Raw genomic sequence first — 13,853 nt, 5'->3', positions numbered from 1 at the left:
CAGACATTGTTATTTATTGACAGAGAAGTATTGATGCTTCGTTTACCTCCCGATTTTCCCTTCGGTCAGGGAAAAATTATTACGTAATTTAACAACTGAAAACAACGTTTGGGAAACAGACTCAAGAGCGTGTGCGTGCATGTTTCAGAAGAACAAAATCTCCGTGAGGCTACCTGCGGAACAACAAACTCGGCAAGAATCATTAGTTCTACGTCAATTCCCACGAGAAACTGTGAATTGATGTTTTTAAACCATTTTTTTGATATAATACTAGAATTTTTTTTTTAGTCGATGGGCACAGGAGGAATGCCAAATACTCTCAAAATTCCAAATCCACTATCTAGCCCCCACGAACGGCTCGCTCTGGAAACTGCCCAATAGGTATTTCTCGAACTCCCTCCTGCGTAGTGCCACTGGGAATGCAATTCTGCGCTTTGCTTCAGGCTTCTGTATTTAAGCCTCCCATCGTAAAACCAGATTTTCAGCCCGTGGCACAGAATAACTCAGATCTATATTTCAGGTGTATGAACCTATGCGTGCATTCAGCGACGACTTACTCCACAGCAGTATACCGTAAACAACCTCAAAGCTCCTCATATATTCAGCTGTCCACAGGACCACAGGAGCACTGTGCCTCTTTGTATAAATACCCCAAACCTTAATTGCACAGCCAACCTTTGAAAGTCTGGCTTAGTCTGATTTATTTCCCATTCATCTCCAGCCGGAGTAAAAAGAAGCGCACTTTACTCTCTCTATTGCTTTAGAGTCACGTGGCTCCAGTGATAATAAGACTAATGCAAATAAGAGGAAAATTTGCTCAGAGTTAGAGCAAAGGCTTTGGCACCGGCGATCTTTCCCTCATCTCAAACGCCGGTGACTTGAATATCAATAAAGCATCAGCCTGCCTAACATCCTCCACGCGTCGCTCAGCTACAACCTCGGGGAACCAAGTAGCTATGGTGACAGCGCCTTCCCCCCGCCCCAGCGCTAAATGCTGCGTTGTGGTTTGGCAACACCAACCTCACCATCTGGAGGATTTTATTGCAGGGAGTGCCTCGGAGTGCCTGTTATTTATCCCTCCTTGTTAGGACTCCTCCTAAATGATGTTCTATCAACGTTCCCCCACCCTGAACGACGCCACCAGCGGTTTGGATTCTATACATCCCCAAGGTACGAATTCACGGATGAAAAAAATCTGCTGAGTTTATTGCGAGTTCCCACCTGACTTTTAAAAAGCAGTGCTTTGTACACAGCCACAGTTCAAGATTTCAGGTGTCTCTTGCGTGCGAGCGTTAGAGGCCGACTGCGCAAGTAAGGTTCGGTATCGGCTTCAGTCCTAAACCCCAAGCACCTGGAATCTGCTAGAAAAATCCAGTAGTCTCAAAGTTTAACGAAACACTTACCCAACACAAATAACTCGCAGGTGTCCTTTCGTAGCGTAATCCCCGCTATTACAAAGCATCTAATGCTTACGCGTGACAAGGTACGAGGCTCCACAGTGCAACACGGTGCACGATCAAAAAGGAAGTTAACAACTTCCATAAGGCCATAAATGGAAAAAAGGGTGGCAGGACACAGCACGGAGAACAGGCACGGTGGCGTCTCAGGCTAAAAACCCATACTTTGGAAAAGAGCTAAAGTCTGCTGAAAAATTTTACCTCGCTTTTATTTTTCTAAATCTCTGAATAGACGCACATGTGCTTATGCATATCCACGTGTGATGTGCCGTATGGTTAGACAAGAACGCAAAACACATCACGACAAAACCACACAGTCTTTCTTCAGAGACTTCTGGAATTATGCTGGAATTTCTTTTCCAAACCTGACTCAGTCTGATCTTTGCAGGTCATTAATAAATTATGGCTCACTCTATTTGTAACCTTATGCCATGCTACTTTTTTTGCATCTTCCTGGGTTAATATCAGTGGGACTTGCTGTCAGCGTGCGACAAAATCAACGTTATTTTCCCGTTTCTTTACAAAAGACTTTGGATTTCTTCTCTTCTTCCATCCCTCTCCCTGACTGAGTAGTGGCATCTTTTAAGTAATCTGTGGATTTTTATGTCTCTCAGCTTCTAAATGACGTCTAGATCTGATAGGTTTTTTAAGACGGCTAATCTTCCTTGCATTTAAGAAAAAAAAAAAAAAAAGGATCACCGTACAACAGTGTTTCAAGATAAAATGCAGTAACGGAAACTGAAATTAAAATTAATTTCTGAAATGATGCGCTATTTCTAATGTTTTCCCTTCCTGCCTGCTGAAACATTTGTAGATGGGAGGTAAAAAGTCCAAGGAGAGAAAACCTTCCCCTCCCGGAGTGTCAGAATACATCCATTTTTCCTGGCTTAAAGCAACAGTACCACCTTGCCGAAGTTCAGCACGCACTCTTCATGAACTCCGAAGTCAAAATCCAGCCTACCAAGAGCGGGGAGGACTGGGAGGACCGAGCACATACGGAAAGAGTCTTCCGTATTTTGGAAAAACGGGCTCTATTTGAACTGAGAGTGACTCGAGTGAAAAGGCGCGGGATGTGATTCGGAGCCATCTAGCGAGCATCACTAAGCTTGGCACCAGCCCACGGCTGGTACTCGCTGTGGCGGTGCCCCAGGAGGCGTCAAAAAGTGTGGAAGTGTCAGGACGGAGTGAAAAGGAGAGGTGAAAAGAGAAACAGGGGAGAGGGTCTAAACAACAACGCACAAACTTCTGGAAAGTTTGGGTTTGCAGCTCAGACCCGTATGGAGAAAGAAGTTTTAGTCTGCTTTTGAATAGTTGTTTAAGCACACAGATTTTGTTCCCTAGCTCAGTGGAGCCTGTTGTGTCGCACACACTTCCACATGCTTGCAAGATACACTGAAAGCGTTGTAGCACCTTTTGCAAAAATCCCACAGAAAGGGGCAGGGGGAGGGGGTGAGGGGGGGGAAGGTAGAAAAAAAATAGGGAGAGAGATACATGGAGAGTCTGAGGGAAGAAGAGAAAGACAACATTCTGCATAAAGAAGAGAGACATTTTAACGCGTCTGCGACTCACAGTTGTGGTGGTGGTAATCTCCTCCGTTACAACCTTCAGCGTATCGACCACTGAGATATATCCCAGACGCCTCGCGATGGCTAAGGCGGTGTTACCATTCTGAGGAGAGAAGAGAGAAGGGGAGAGAGGGAGCGCGCTGAGAGGGAGGATTGTGATGGGAACCAATGAGATCACTCTCAACACTGCATGAGCCAGCATTTCCATCCAAAACAAGGCGCAGCCTAGGAAAAATCACTGGGTTGGGTTTTTGTTTTTTTTTTTTTTTTTTTTTTCACCCTTACATCTGACTCTGTCTTTGTAACTTCTTTAAGACTATAGCCCTGATTACCATGGTAACACAACACACTTACATCTGCCTGCTACGCCAAATAAAAAAAAAAAAAAAAAAGTGCCGCACGGTTTAACCCTTCCGTGCTCAAATTTCATGGTACAGAACGTGTCTTGGCTGCAGAAGTTCAGGTTTTATTTTGCACGAAGGGCTCGACACCAGAAACACTCTTCTAAAAAAAGACTTTTAAAACATTACAGTTTCACTTCCCATTTGAAAACTGTTAAATCCTTATCAAGCACAATTCCCTCTTTGGGGAATACAAGATTGCAGCTGTGTTGTCCACGTACACTTCTATCCCTCCTTACAACAAAAATGGGCATCCAGTAAAAGTATACAAAAGCCGATGACTTAACAAACACAAACCCCACCTATATAAGGCTTGGGGGTGCGGAATTAATTGCCACTTAAATAAATTCATTTGCAGTTTAAATGTCCACGGTATACGGATGTGCCATTCATCAAATGGACATTAAAATGGGAATTTGGGAAGCGGTTAGGCCTATTCACCTCCGTTTCATCACCTGGAACACTGGCAGTCCACAGTCCCTGTGTCACTCAATGTGGGGAGGGGAGGAAGGGACGTGTCCCGCGATTCTTTGTAAAGAGCTCTACATGGAACTGCTCTATGTTCTTCCGCGCTGAACCAAAGGAAAGCACGTTGGCCTACTTGGGGAATCAGGGAAAGCCACCGTACCGCTCTTTGCGCTAATGATTTCTCTTGTGACACCACGGACTGTGTGCAGGACATCAGCCTGAGGGCTTCTCTCTACTTCAGAAGTGGCTTTAGTTATCTATAATTTAAGTTCCTCTGGATTAGTCTAGCTCAGCAACCCTGAAGCAACACAGTGTGGATTAGCAGCACAAAATGCATAGATTAGCATCTTCACGGCACAAAGAATTTGATTTTTACTGTCACTTGCGCATTAAGTGCTCCTATCCCGCTCCCATATACCCCTGCCAGACCCCTCGGGTTGAAATTCTCCCTTATCTCAAGCTAGAGATTGCTAGGTGTGGACACGACCACAACTAGTACCTGCGAAGGCACGCAAACCGTGCAGTAAAGACATGGCCTTGAACCCACCCCCCGCCCCCTCTGCCCCCTCCCCGGATCTGGGTTAGATTTGGGCACGACAGCCCCAACACGAGGACCGAAAGCACTAGCTGGTGCTGGTGCTTTATCAGGTGCATAAACCGGTATTTTGGATAACTTCACAGCACATTACGCAACGTGATCATTCCAGGACCAAAGAGGGCGCCAGTGCTGATTTAAGCATGCACAATACACGTACACGGAAACCTGATCCGCTCTGGGGAATGACACCAGTTTGGGACATTCTGGCTGCGTTTGAAAGATTACTCAATCAGAGGTGACTAATAACAACATCCACATGAAATAGGACAGTTGCATTCCTGGCTGACTGCGGAGAAGGAGCCATGCCAGAGGTCATTGACGGTCTTTGGGGAGACATTAACACCAGCGAACTCAGTAAGAACACGGACCAGATCCAGTGGAGTGTGGGACAGAAATTTGGGTCTAAATCTTAAAAAAAGTCCCAGTTCTGATGTCCCCAGCCGCACGTTTAGCTTAGCGAGTTAGATCTGATCTGAACTGCCTTAAGAGGCTAAGGAAAAGAAGAGGAAGTCGCATTTACACATCTGACAACCAGCTGTACGAGGAATACTTTCACCAAAACGCAGCCCCTAAGAAAGGAAAGAACAGGAGTGTCCAGGGAAACAAGTTCCCGCTGGCACTTCACAGACTTACAGTGGTGATGGCGTTGGGCTTGGCCCCGTGTTGGAGAAGAACGTTGATGATGTGAGTGTGGCCTTGTTGAGCGGCTTGGTGAAGAGGGGTGTACCCGTTCTGTCGTCCCCGGTGGTTACGATAAAAGCAAACAAAGAAAGAACAACAACCGCCAGTAGTTAGATTAGACGCCTCGCTCTGCTTCCTTCTGCTCCTTTTGAGACAGTTCGAAAGGAAATTATGCCATCGATCGACCCAAAGATAATAAATCTTCAGTAATAAGAACGCTCCTTCCCCAGATTAATGAAAAGATAAAGGAAGATAATGTTTTTATCCACAAATCATCTTTCATCTCACACTATAAGCAATCTCTGGAAAGACAGATAATTCCTCATTTCCTAAACCAGAGGGAGGAACAATGAGGGACAGTAACTTTACAGTGGCATGCTAAGGACACAGAATCGGAGCTGAGGCAGAGAACAGTTTTCCTCCTCTCACATCTGAGTTTTCTGCAGGAATCCCAAGATTTGTCTTTAAAATGTTTGAGCCAAGTTAAAAAACATAAAATTTTTGACAGCAGTGATTTGAGACTATTTGCTTTTAAAAAGGCTAACACAGCCCTATTAGGAATGTCAATCAATTTTAGCTTTACTTTGCCTTCAAAAGGCTTGACCAAGCTGTAATCACACTTAAAAACATGTACACAACCGTCTGGATTAATAAACGCGCTAAACTCCATACATTCATCTGCTCCAGTGATTCATCCTAACGTTACACAATGCAGAAACATAACCAAAGCGCACCTCGGCTAGCTGATCAGAGGTGGTATTGTGTTAAGTCCAGTCAGGCAATTCATCTACAAAATTATTGGCGACTGGCTTTGAAAGCAAGCGGAGAATAAACTGGAAGCAAACACCCCGCTGATCTCACTGCACGCTTATGTGAAGCCTGGGGGCAGGCTGCGGAAGACGCGCTCGGAGCGTTCTCTCTTTTGCAAAACCAATAGGTGCAAGTAACGCTTTGTACTACTAATTAAATAGCGATAGTGCAGAACCGTTACAGTTCTTGTATTTACATTATGGGTGCGTGGACTACTAAGAAACCGAAGGAGGATTTTACTGTAGGCTGTAGCTCAAAGGAAATTCACTGTCTTTACTTCAGTATTACTGTAGTCCTTCAAAACCAGAATTCGGCCGTATTATTTTTCACTGGAGGTGCCACAAACACCTCTAGTTAAAGCCCAAGCTGCAACAGGGGTTACTTATTTCATTCTGAATCCAGCCAGGATGGATTTGCTCTTTAAACTGAGGCCACAGTCCCAGCTGTCAGATTGCCAGTATTTTTATTGGTCCCTAGGCGTGAGATTTTGGAGAACCGCTGCCCCATACTCTCACACGAACTTGCTGACTTCAATGAAATTATTCTAAATAAGTGAAACGCCCAGGGAAATGGCGTCAGAATCTGGCCCACTGGCCCCTTAGACCTGGAGTGAGACCTAATACTAACGACGCAAGTATGTCTGTCCCTTTAGTTAGCCTCCAAATACCTCAGCTGAGTGTCTTGGCAGCTCTCCTTTGGATCCTGCTAGCGTCTGCTTTATTAATTCTTATCAGCTGTTTTTCTAGTCGTGTTGCCTGTTCTTTTGGAATCCCTGGGTTTTGCCCATCGATTCCGGGTGATCTCACGAGGGATGGGCCAGCTTCTTTTATTTTATTTACTTTGCTGTTTCTTACCACATGCGGCTGCGACCACTGGGATGAAACGGTGCTGCTTTGAGAAACGAATCCATCCCATAGGTCCCAGCTGGGGACAGAGGAGCTGGCCAGAGGGACCGCAAGCCTGTGGTTTATTGGCACTCACTAAGTACATCACCAGAAATATCTATGGACTTCTTGATGTTGATCCCAAGACATCCAGTCTGAAGCTGGTAGCTAGCTCTTGTCTGAAGCCAGCTTTAGCTAAACTGAAGCCCTGCAGCTCCTGAGTTAGCCTTCTCTTTCTGACAAAGGTGATGCGACACACTGTTGCTGTCACCGGAACCTCTTTGTGTATAGAATCATAGAATCATTTAGGTTGGAAAAGACCCTTGGGATCATCGAATCCAACCATCAGCCCCTCTCTACAAAGTTCTCCCCTACACCATATCCCCCAACACCACGTCTAAATGAGTCTTAAACGCATTCAGGGATGGCGACTCCACCACCTCCCTGGGCAGCCTATTCCAGTGTCTGACTGCTCTTTCTGTGAAGAATTTTTTCCTAATGTCCAGCCCAAACCTACCCTGCTGCAGCTTGAAGCCATTGCCTCTTGTTCTATCACTAATTACCTGCGAGAAGAGACCAGCACCAACCTCTCTACAATGGCCTTTCAAGTAGTTGTAGAGAGCGATGAGGTCTCCCCTCAGCCTCCTCTTCCTCAAACTAAACAGTCCCGGCTCCTTCAATCGCCCCTCATCAGATTTATTCTCCAGGCCCTTCACCAGCTTCGTTGCCCTCCTCTGCACTCGCTCCAGCACCTCGAGATCTCTCTCGCACTGAGGTGCCCAAAACTGGACTCAGGAGACAGACAATTCTTGCTACAAGATGCATCACACTCAGGTGTTGCGCCTACCAGTTTATACTGGAAGAAACTGCTGAAGTCAGTGGAGTTCATTCAGACTCTGGCTGTAGGCAGTCAGGTCCTTTTCAGTATAACCGGTCAGTAAAATTGTACCCACGTTCCCCTCAAAAAAAAACCCCAGATCTGTCTTCGGTAAAACGCATTCCCCCACCACAGCTGCTTCCTCTCCCGGAGTCATGCCACCCACGCTTCGCCCAGCAGTAGTTCTTCCCACTCTTCTCCCAGCAGATTGGAGAGAACCCGGCATCACCCTCCAAGTGTCTGAATTGTTACTTCCTAGTTTGGCAGCACACCGGTATTACGCTGGTGTAAGCCACGTGTAAACGAGATCAGAAACACGCTTGCGTTTGTTAAGGCTGCAAGTAAAAAGGGAAAAAAATGAATGAAATTTATTCTCTACCTCCTTCTTTCACACGCCCAAAGAGTTACCTGACCTTGCTTTTGTGAACACTACACAATGAGATGTAGCAGAGCGAAGGCGTTCCACTCCAGCCACAAATCGCCGTATGTTGCCACCTACCACGCAATAATTATAGTTTCCTAGTGAGGAGGCACCTATGGTATGTATGCGTAGTGCTCGGTTACCAGGTTCATAATAAAGAGCAAAAACAAGCAACGAAAAATACTTTACCTTGGTTTTCGCATTGACATTTGCTCCCTGCTTGAGAAGAAAATTCACCATTTTGATGTTTCCATAGTGACACGCCACGATTAAAGGTGTGTAACCGAGCTACAATAAGAGAATAAAGAAGTAAAACTGCAAGCTCAGTGGAACATCCCTTTTACAGCGGCAGCATCCTTCGGCACGCTGGAGACAGCAGCCACTCCATGACTTACCTTTGTCTGAGCATCTTGGTTTGCACCGTGTTTTGTGAGTATTTCAGCTACATTCACTTTATCCTCTTGAGCTGCAAGGTGTAAGGATGTCAGTCCAGTCTGGAGGTGGAATATACAAAATCAATCAATCAATCAATCAATAAATAAGAAAAAAAGCCTACTTTATATGAGGAAAGAAATCTAGACTTTCCCACTTTCTCATCTTTAAAACATGAAGAGATCCTAACCACAGCTTCTAAGCGTGGGTGGTTTTTTTAAACAAAGTAGAGTTGATGTTTCTCCTGTTCCGGCTGACAAACAGCTCCAAAGCAATTACATCAGCGTAACCACAGAGTAAAACTTTCAGGCATCAGTGATCACACTCGGATTTTATACAATAACGTCACTCGGGGAGCTGAGGAGCCCATTAATAAATTAGGGAAGCGCATTGACTGCGCTTCCCACTCCTCAGACAGGAGAGGGAACCTTGACCACTGCGGGCACGAGTCAGAATGAAGAAAATAACTCCAGAAACAGATCCCATTCAAAGATGCCGAGGACATGGATGAAGTCTTTAACTAAAAGCTCACCGTGATCACGCACAAGTACTTGCCTGTGAACAAGGCAGGGAACATATTTTGTAAGAGAAATGAAAATCACCTTGTTTCTCAGTGGGTAAGTAGCATCGTACATTAATGTCAGACAAGGAGAGACCTGAGCCTTCTATTTTGACTTGCGTGAACAAAAGCGGCAGGCTTTTGACCTTCAGTAAATAAGCCTTACATACATGCCTGGATAAATCTGGTGACCTGTGAAGATCCGGAGTAATGGGGGTTTTGTGAGGAACTTGTTTTCTATGAAAAAGCTGTCATGTACAATCATAAAAAAAAAGCCAAAAAAATCAGAAAGGTCCTCCACAGGATTTTTCTCACTCGCTACTCCGCTGATAACGTTGTTTTGTTATTGGCCAGACACTGCCAATTTCTTCCACTTGCAAAGAAGACTGAAGGGTAAATATATGGGGGAAAGAGTCCCTGCTGGCAAGAACACCGAACTATTTTAGGTTCAAGCTCTCAGGTTTCTGATACGTGTTGTTAAATCCACCCATGGGCCCACAAACAACGCGACATCATTCCTACACCGCACTTTGCGTCTTACTGGCTACTCCCTCCCACCGTACTTTGTCTCCAGTTGTGAGTTACCTTTGTTGCCACATGGATATTGGATCCTTTCTCCAAAAGCAAGGTCACCATGTCAGTATGACCTTCTTGGGAGGCCAAATGAAGCGGGGTGACTCCCTGCTTGGTCAAAATGTTGGTCTCGGCCCCATAGTTCAACAGAGTGGTAGCTATCTGCATCTGATTTTTCTTGGCAGCAATATGCAGAGGGGTGTAGCCATTCTAACACCAGTCAGGAAACAAAAAGAGAATCAAGTTAACACAACAGCCATGTAAGCCCAGCAAGTCAGACACCATATAACAGTATTATTTCACGTTACCCCTTCTTACTAGGGATGAGAGTTCATTAAATTTTCAAGGCCAGACGTGTCTCACGGGGCCCTGCTGTTGTGTCGCTTTCTCTGTCTGTTATTTTCGCCATCTAAACTGGAACAAAGCCAGCCCTTGCTAGGGTGAGCAGGAATGTTCAGCTGATACCTTCAAATTATCCCACGTTTGAATCCTACATTTCAAATAACCTCTTGTAAATATTCAGTTTTGACTGATGAGTGACATTCTCCGTGACGAGCGATGGGTGCACGCTCTTCATTGCATTTTGCTTTTTCGGAGCACGTGGGTAGAGGTGTGTTTGCATATGGAATTTTGATACATGTGTCAGTCACGGCACCGGCTGGAAACAGCAATAGGGAGGAATGCTCTTCTGATCAAATTAACCATTCAAGCAAAGCAGAATGGCATTGATGGTACTTTCTGGCAACAAGACAACTTCCCACCTTTAGACTCACAGAATGGTTGGAGTTGGAAAGGGCCTTAAAGCCCATCCAGCTCCAACCCCCCTGCCCCGGGCAGAGACACCTCCCACCAGCCCAGGTTGCTCCAAGCCCCGTCCGACCTGGCCTTGAACCCCTCCAGGGATGGGGCAGCCACAGCTTCTCTGGGCAACCTGGGCCAGTGTCCCACCACCCTCACAGCAAAGGATTTCCTCCTAATTATCTCATCTAAATCTCCCCTCTTTCAGTGTAAAACTGTTCCCCCTCGTCCTGTGGCTCCCCTCCCTGCTCCAGAGTCCCTCCCCAGCTTTCCTGGAGCCCCTTTAAGGACTGGAAGGTCTCCCCGGAGCCTTCTCTTCTCCAGGCTGAACCCCCCCAGCTCTCTCAGCCTGTCCTCACAGCAGAGGGGCTCCAGCCCTCCCACCATCTCCAGGGCCTCCTCTCTACACGCTCCAACAGCTCCGTGTCCTTCTGATGTCGGAGGCCCCCAGAGCTAACTAATATTATACAATACTAAGGTGGCCTCCTGCTACGACGGAAGCTCACAAACACGGGCTGTGAGAGACCCATGGTGGGGCAAGGCGCAGGCCGGGCTGCCCTCCCGGTGGCCGGGGTTCCTCAGGCGGGCGATGGGAGCTCACCTTGGCGGTCGCATGGGGGGAAGCCCCCTTCTCCAGCAGCAGCAGGGCCACCTTCTGGTTGTCGTAATGGGCCGCCACATGGAGAGGGGTGAGGCCGTTCTGTAAGGGCGGTTATGGCGTTAGGCTGGGCGCGCAGGAGGGGGACATTAGTGCGTGAGGTGATGGGCAGGGAGCGAGGGGCGCAGGGCAAGGCTGCGGCGGGCGGGCGGCCATTAGCGGGGGAGAAGCGGTGGAGGAGCGTGAATCGGGGCGGCCCGGTGGTTTCCATCTCCCCAGAGCCCGCGCTAAGCAATTCCCGCAGCATGGGGGGGAAACCAGGCCTTGTCCCCATGTTTATCCATCGGGATTTTGGCGGGGACCCGAACCCGACACACTCAGTTCCACAACCAGCACACACAACCCCTGGGGGAAGGCGACCCTAACAAAGCCAAAGCCACCAGGCGAAAGCAGCCGCAGCAGCCTTCCTTCGTGCGCACGTTTCACACAGTTCATTCTCCTAAGGAAGAATCCAAAACGCCGCCGATTTTGTCTTTTTCTTTCTCGTCCGTACCTTGCCGGCTGAATCGGGAGAGGCGCGACGCTGCAGCAGGAGTTTTGCCACTTCCAGGCTCCCGTATTTGGCCGCCACGTGCAAAGGCGTGAATCCCTTCTGAAAAATTCCAGGAGACAATAAAGCAGATGCTTGCATTAAAGGCCATGCTGATATCTCTCTTTTAAGAACTACGTATTAAGCGCTTACTCTTCAACCTATATTCTAGCTCGCAGAATCAACAGCCACACCTAGAAAGAGCATCACCTCTTGAAAGCAGTTTAGGAAGCATAAAATACAAGGAAATACTTTGTCTTTTATTATTTTTTCCTCCATACGAGCTGTCAGGGTGGCAGACATCGTATCTGACACAGACTCTGTGTGTGTGGGCAAGGAAAGCACTTGTTCAAATTTCTACTCCCAACCAGCTGCACTTTTCAGTTTCACGATGACAGCTTTAGAAGTATTTCCCGTATCAACTGTCGCCAGTAACAATGAAACACCAACTAAACTCAGCGAGAAAAGCTCCAAACTTCGTACTCCTCTCCGTTGGAGTTTGTTGAAGAAGGATTTTTTTTTTTGGACTCGTGGATCCATAAAGTCACTCAGTTCTGCTGCAGCCTCCGAACTGCAGCTAAAAAAGTCACGCCTGACTCAATGGCAGTGCTTTGGGAAACACACTGTGGCAAGGCTAAAAATCTTGTGTCTTTTCAAAAGAGTCCTTTCCTATTTGTTTTAATAATGCTTGTTGGTACAGCGCGGGTGGTAAACATGCTTTTTGCCTGCTCTTTTAATTTAAAAAAACCCGCATCGGTAAAGAAAACTCATGGATGGAAGACAGTAGGTGGCAGACCGCACCGCTGCCCTGACAGTAATTCCGGGGAGCTACAGTGACCTATTTGCCTGACACGTAAGTGATGTGAAATGTTCATTATCGTTATCATCTTGTTCCATTAAATCCCACCTCAGAAAGGGTTTACGTCAGGGAATCTCAAGTATTTCCAGTTCATGATCACAGGTTTGTACAGAGATTATCTAGTGGAGTACATCTTCTCCTATCCATAATTACGGAACGTTCCTGCAGTACTAAAGCAATTGCCATAAAGCAATATGGGAAATTAGGAAAGCATTTAGTGTATTTTTAGCCATTTTAATGTGATTTAACAGCTGGATAAAAGGAGAACAGCAAGCATTCCCCGTAATCCATGGATCATAATTTGAAAATTGCTGGTTTAGTCTTCTAAATCCTGGAAGACACCCCAGTGTCGAGAAATATTTTTTTAAGCTCCAGCTGTAAAATCAGGGGTACTTTTAAAGACGAAAACAATACTGAGAATTAAGTGATTCTCACTTAAGCGCATGTGAATAAATTTGGAAAAGATATCTCAGCACCTAATTCTATTCATTCAGCTATCTATTTTCTCACGTGTTCAGCACTGTTAGGAATCTACTCGTAAACATTTTTGGATAACAAAACAATAATGATTCTGCAGACTATTTCTTTTATAAGCCCAGACAAAAACGGCCTGTTTTGTCATATGACACCTCATTTATACAACCACTGAAAATAGATTCGACATCAGATGCGACCGGACAGATGCTGACTTGGATGTTTTAGGAACATTGCCTTCAGCTAGCAGAGACCAGAATTATTTTACTATTTAAATAAACAAGATACTGAAGAATAAGCAGGCCTGTTCATAAAAAAAAAGTGCTGTTGTCATCCCCTTTTTCTTTTTTGAAAGTTTTGGCCAAAAAAGCCCCACCCATAACACGAAGGGAAAGAGAGAAACAAGGACTTTGTGTACATTTTAAACGCTTTGGGACCATGTATTTACCGTGATCTGCATTTGGCTCCAGTGGGAACCAAACTCCCAGCTTCAGATGACAACAAAATGTGTCAAAATTTGATTAACATTACCTCATAGAATCACAGAATCATGGAATCTGTTGGGTTGGAAGGGACCTTTAAAGGTCATCTAGTCCAACCCCCCTGCATTCAGCAGGGACATCTTCGACTAGATCAGGTTGCTCAGAGCCTCATCAAGCCTGGCCTTGAACGTCTCCAGGCACGGGGCCTCCACCACTTCTCTGGGCAACCTGGGCCAGTGTCTCACCACCCTCAGTGTAAAGAACTTCTTCCTAATGTCTATCGGATCGCTGCTGATTACGTAAGAACGAAAAAAAAAGACCCAAACT

At 46.1% G+C, this 13,853-nt stretch overlaps 1 protein-coding gene across 16 annotated transcripts in view; it reads right to left on the bottom strand.

Moving 5' to 3' along the window:
- Positions 1–13,853, bottom strand: part of ANK2 (ankyrin 2) — a 334,684-nt gene that overhangs the window by 78,132 nt on the left and 242,699 nt on the right. For 14 of the 16 annotated variants that reach the window (XM_074588630.1, XM_074588633.1, XM_074588636.1 and 11 more), the window contains 7 exons: positions 11,676–11,774; positions 11,126–11,224; positions 9,739–9,936; positions 8,558–8,656; positions 8,352–8,450; positions 5,123–5,221; positions 3,027–3,125 (listed from right to left, as the gene is read on the bottom strand). In XM_074588630.1, coding sequence (XP_074444731.1) covers positions 3,027–3,125; positions 5,123–5,221; positions 8,352–8,450; positions 8,558–8,656; positions 9,739–9,936; positions 11,126–11,224; positions 11,676–11,774 — 792 coding nt within the window. The remainder of the gene's footprint in view (positions 1–3,026; positions 3,126–5,122; positions 5,222–8,351; positions 8,451–8,557; positions 8,657–9,738; positions 9,937–11,125; positions 11,225–11,675; positions 11,775–13,853) is intronic. The other 2 variants (XM_074588634.1, XM_074588641.1) reach the window with 1 other exon arrangement.

This window comes from Larus michahellis, chromosome 5, assembly GCF_964199755.1.
Source record: "Larus michahellis chromosome 5, bLarMic1.1, whole genome shotgun sequence".
NCBI lineage: Eukaryota > Metazoa > Chordata > Aves > Charadriiformes > Laridae > Larus > Larus michahellis.
The sequence above is the reverse complement of the archived record's forward strand: the minus strand, read 5'-3'. Positions and strand labels throughout refer to the sequence as shown.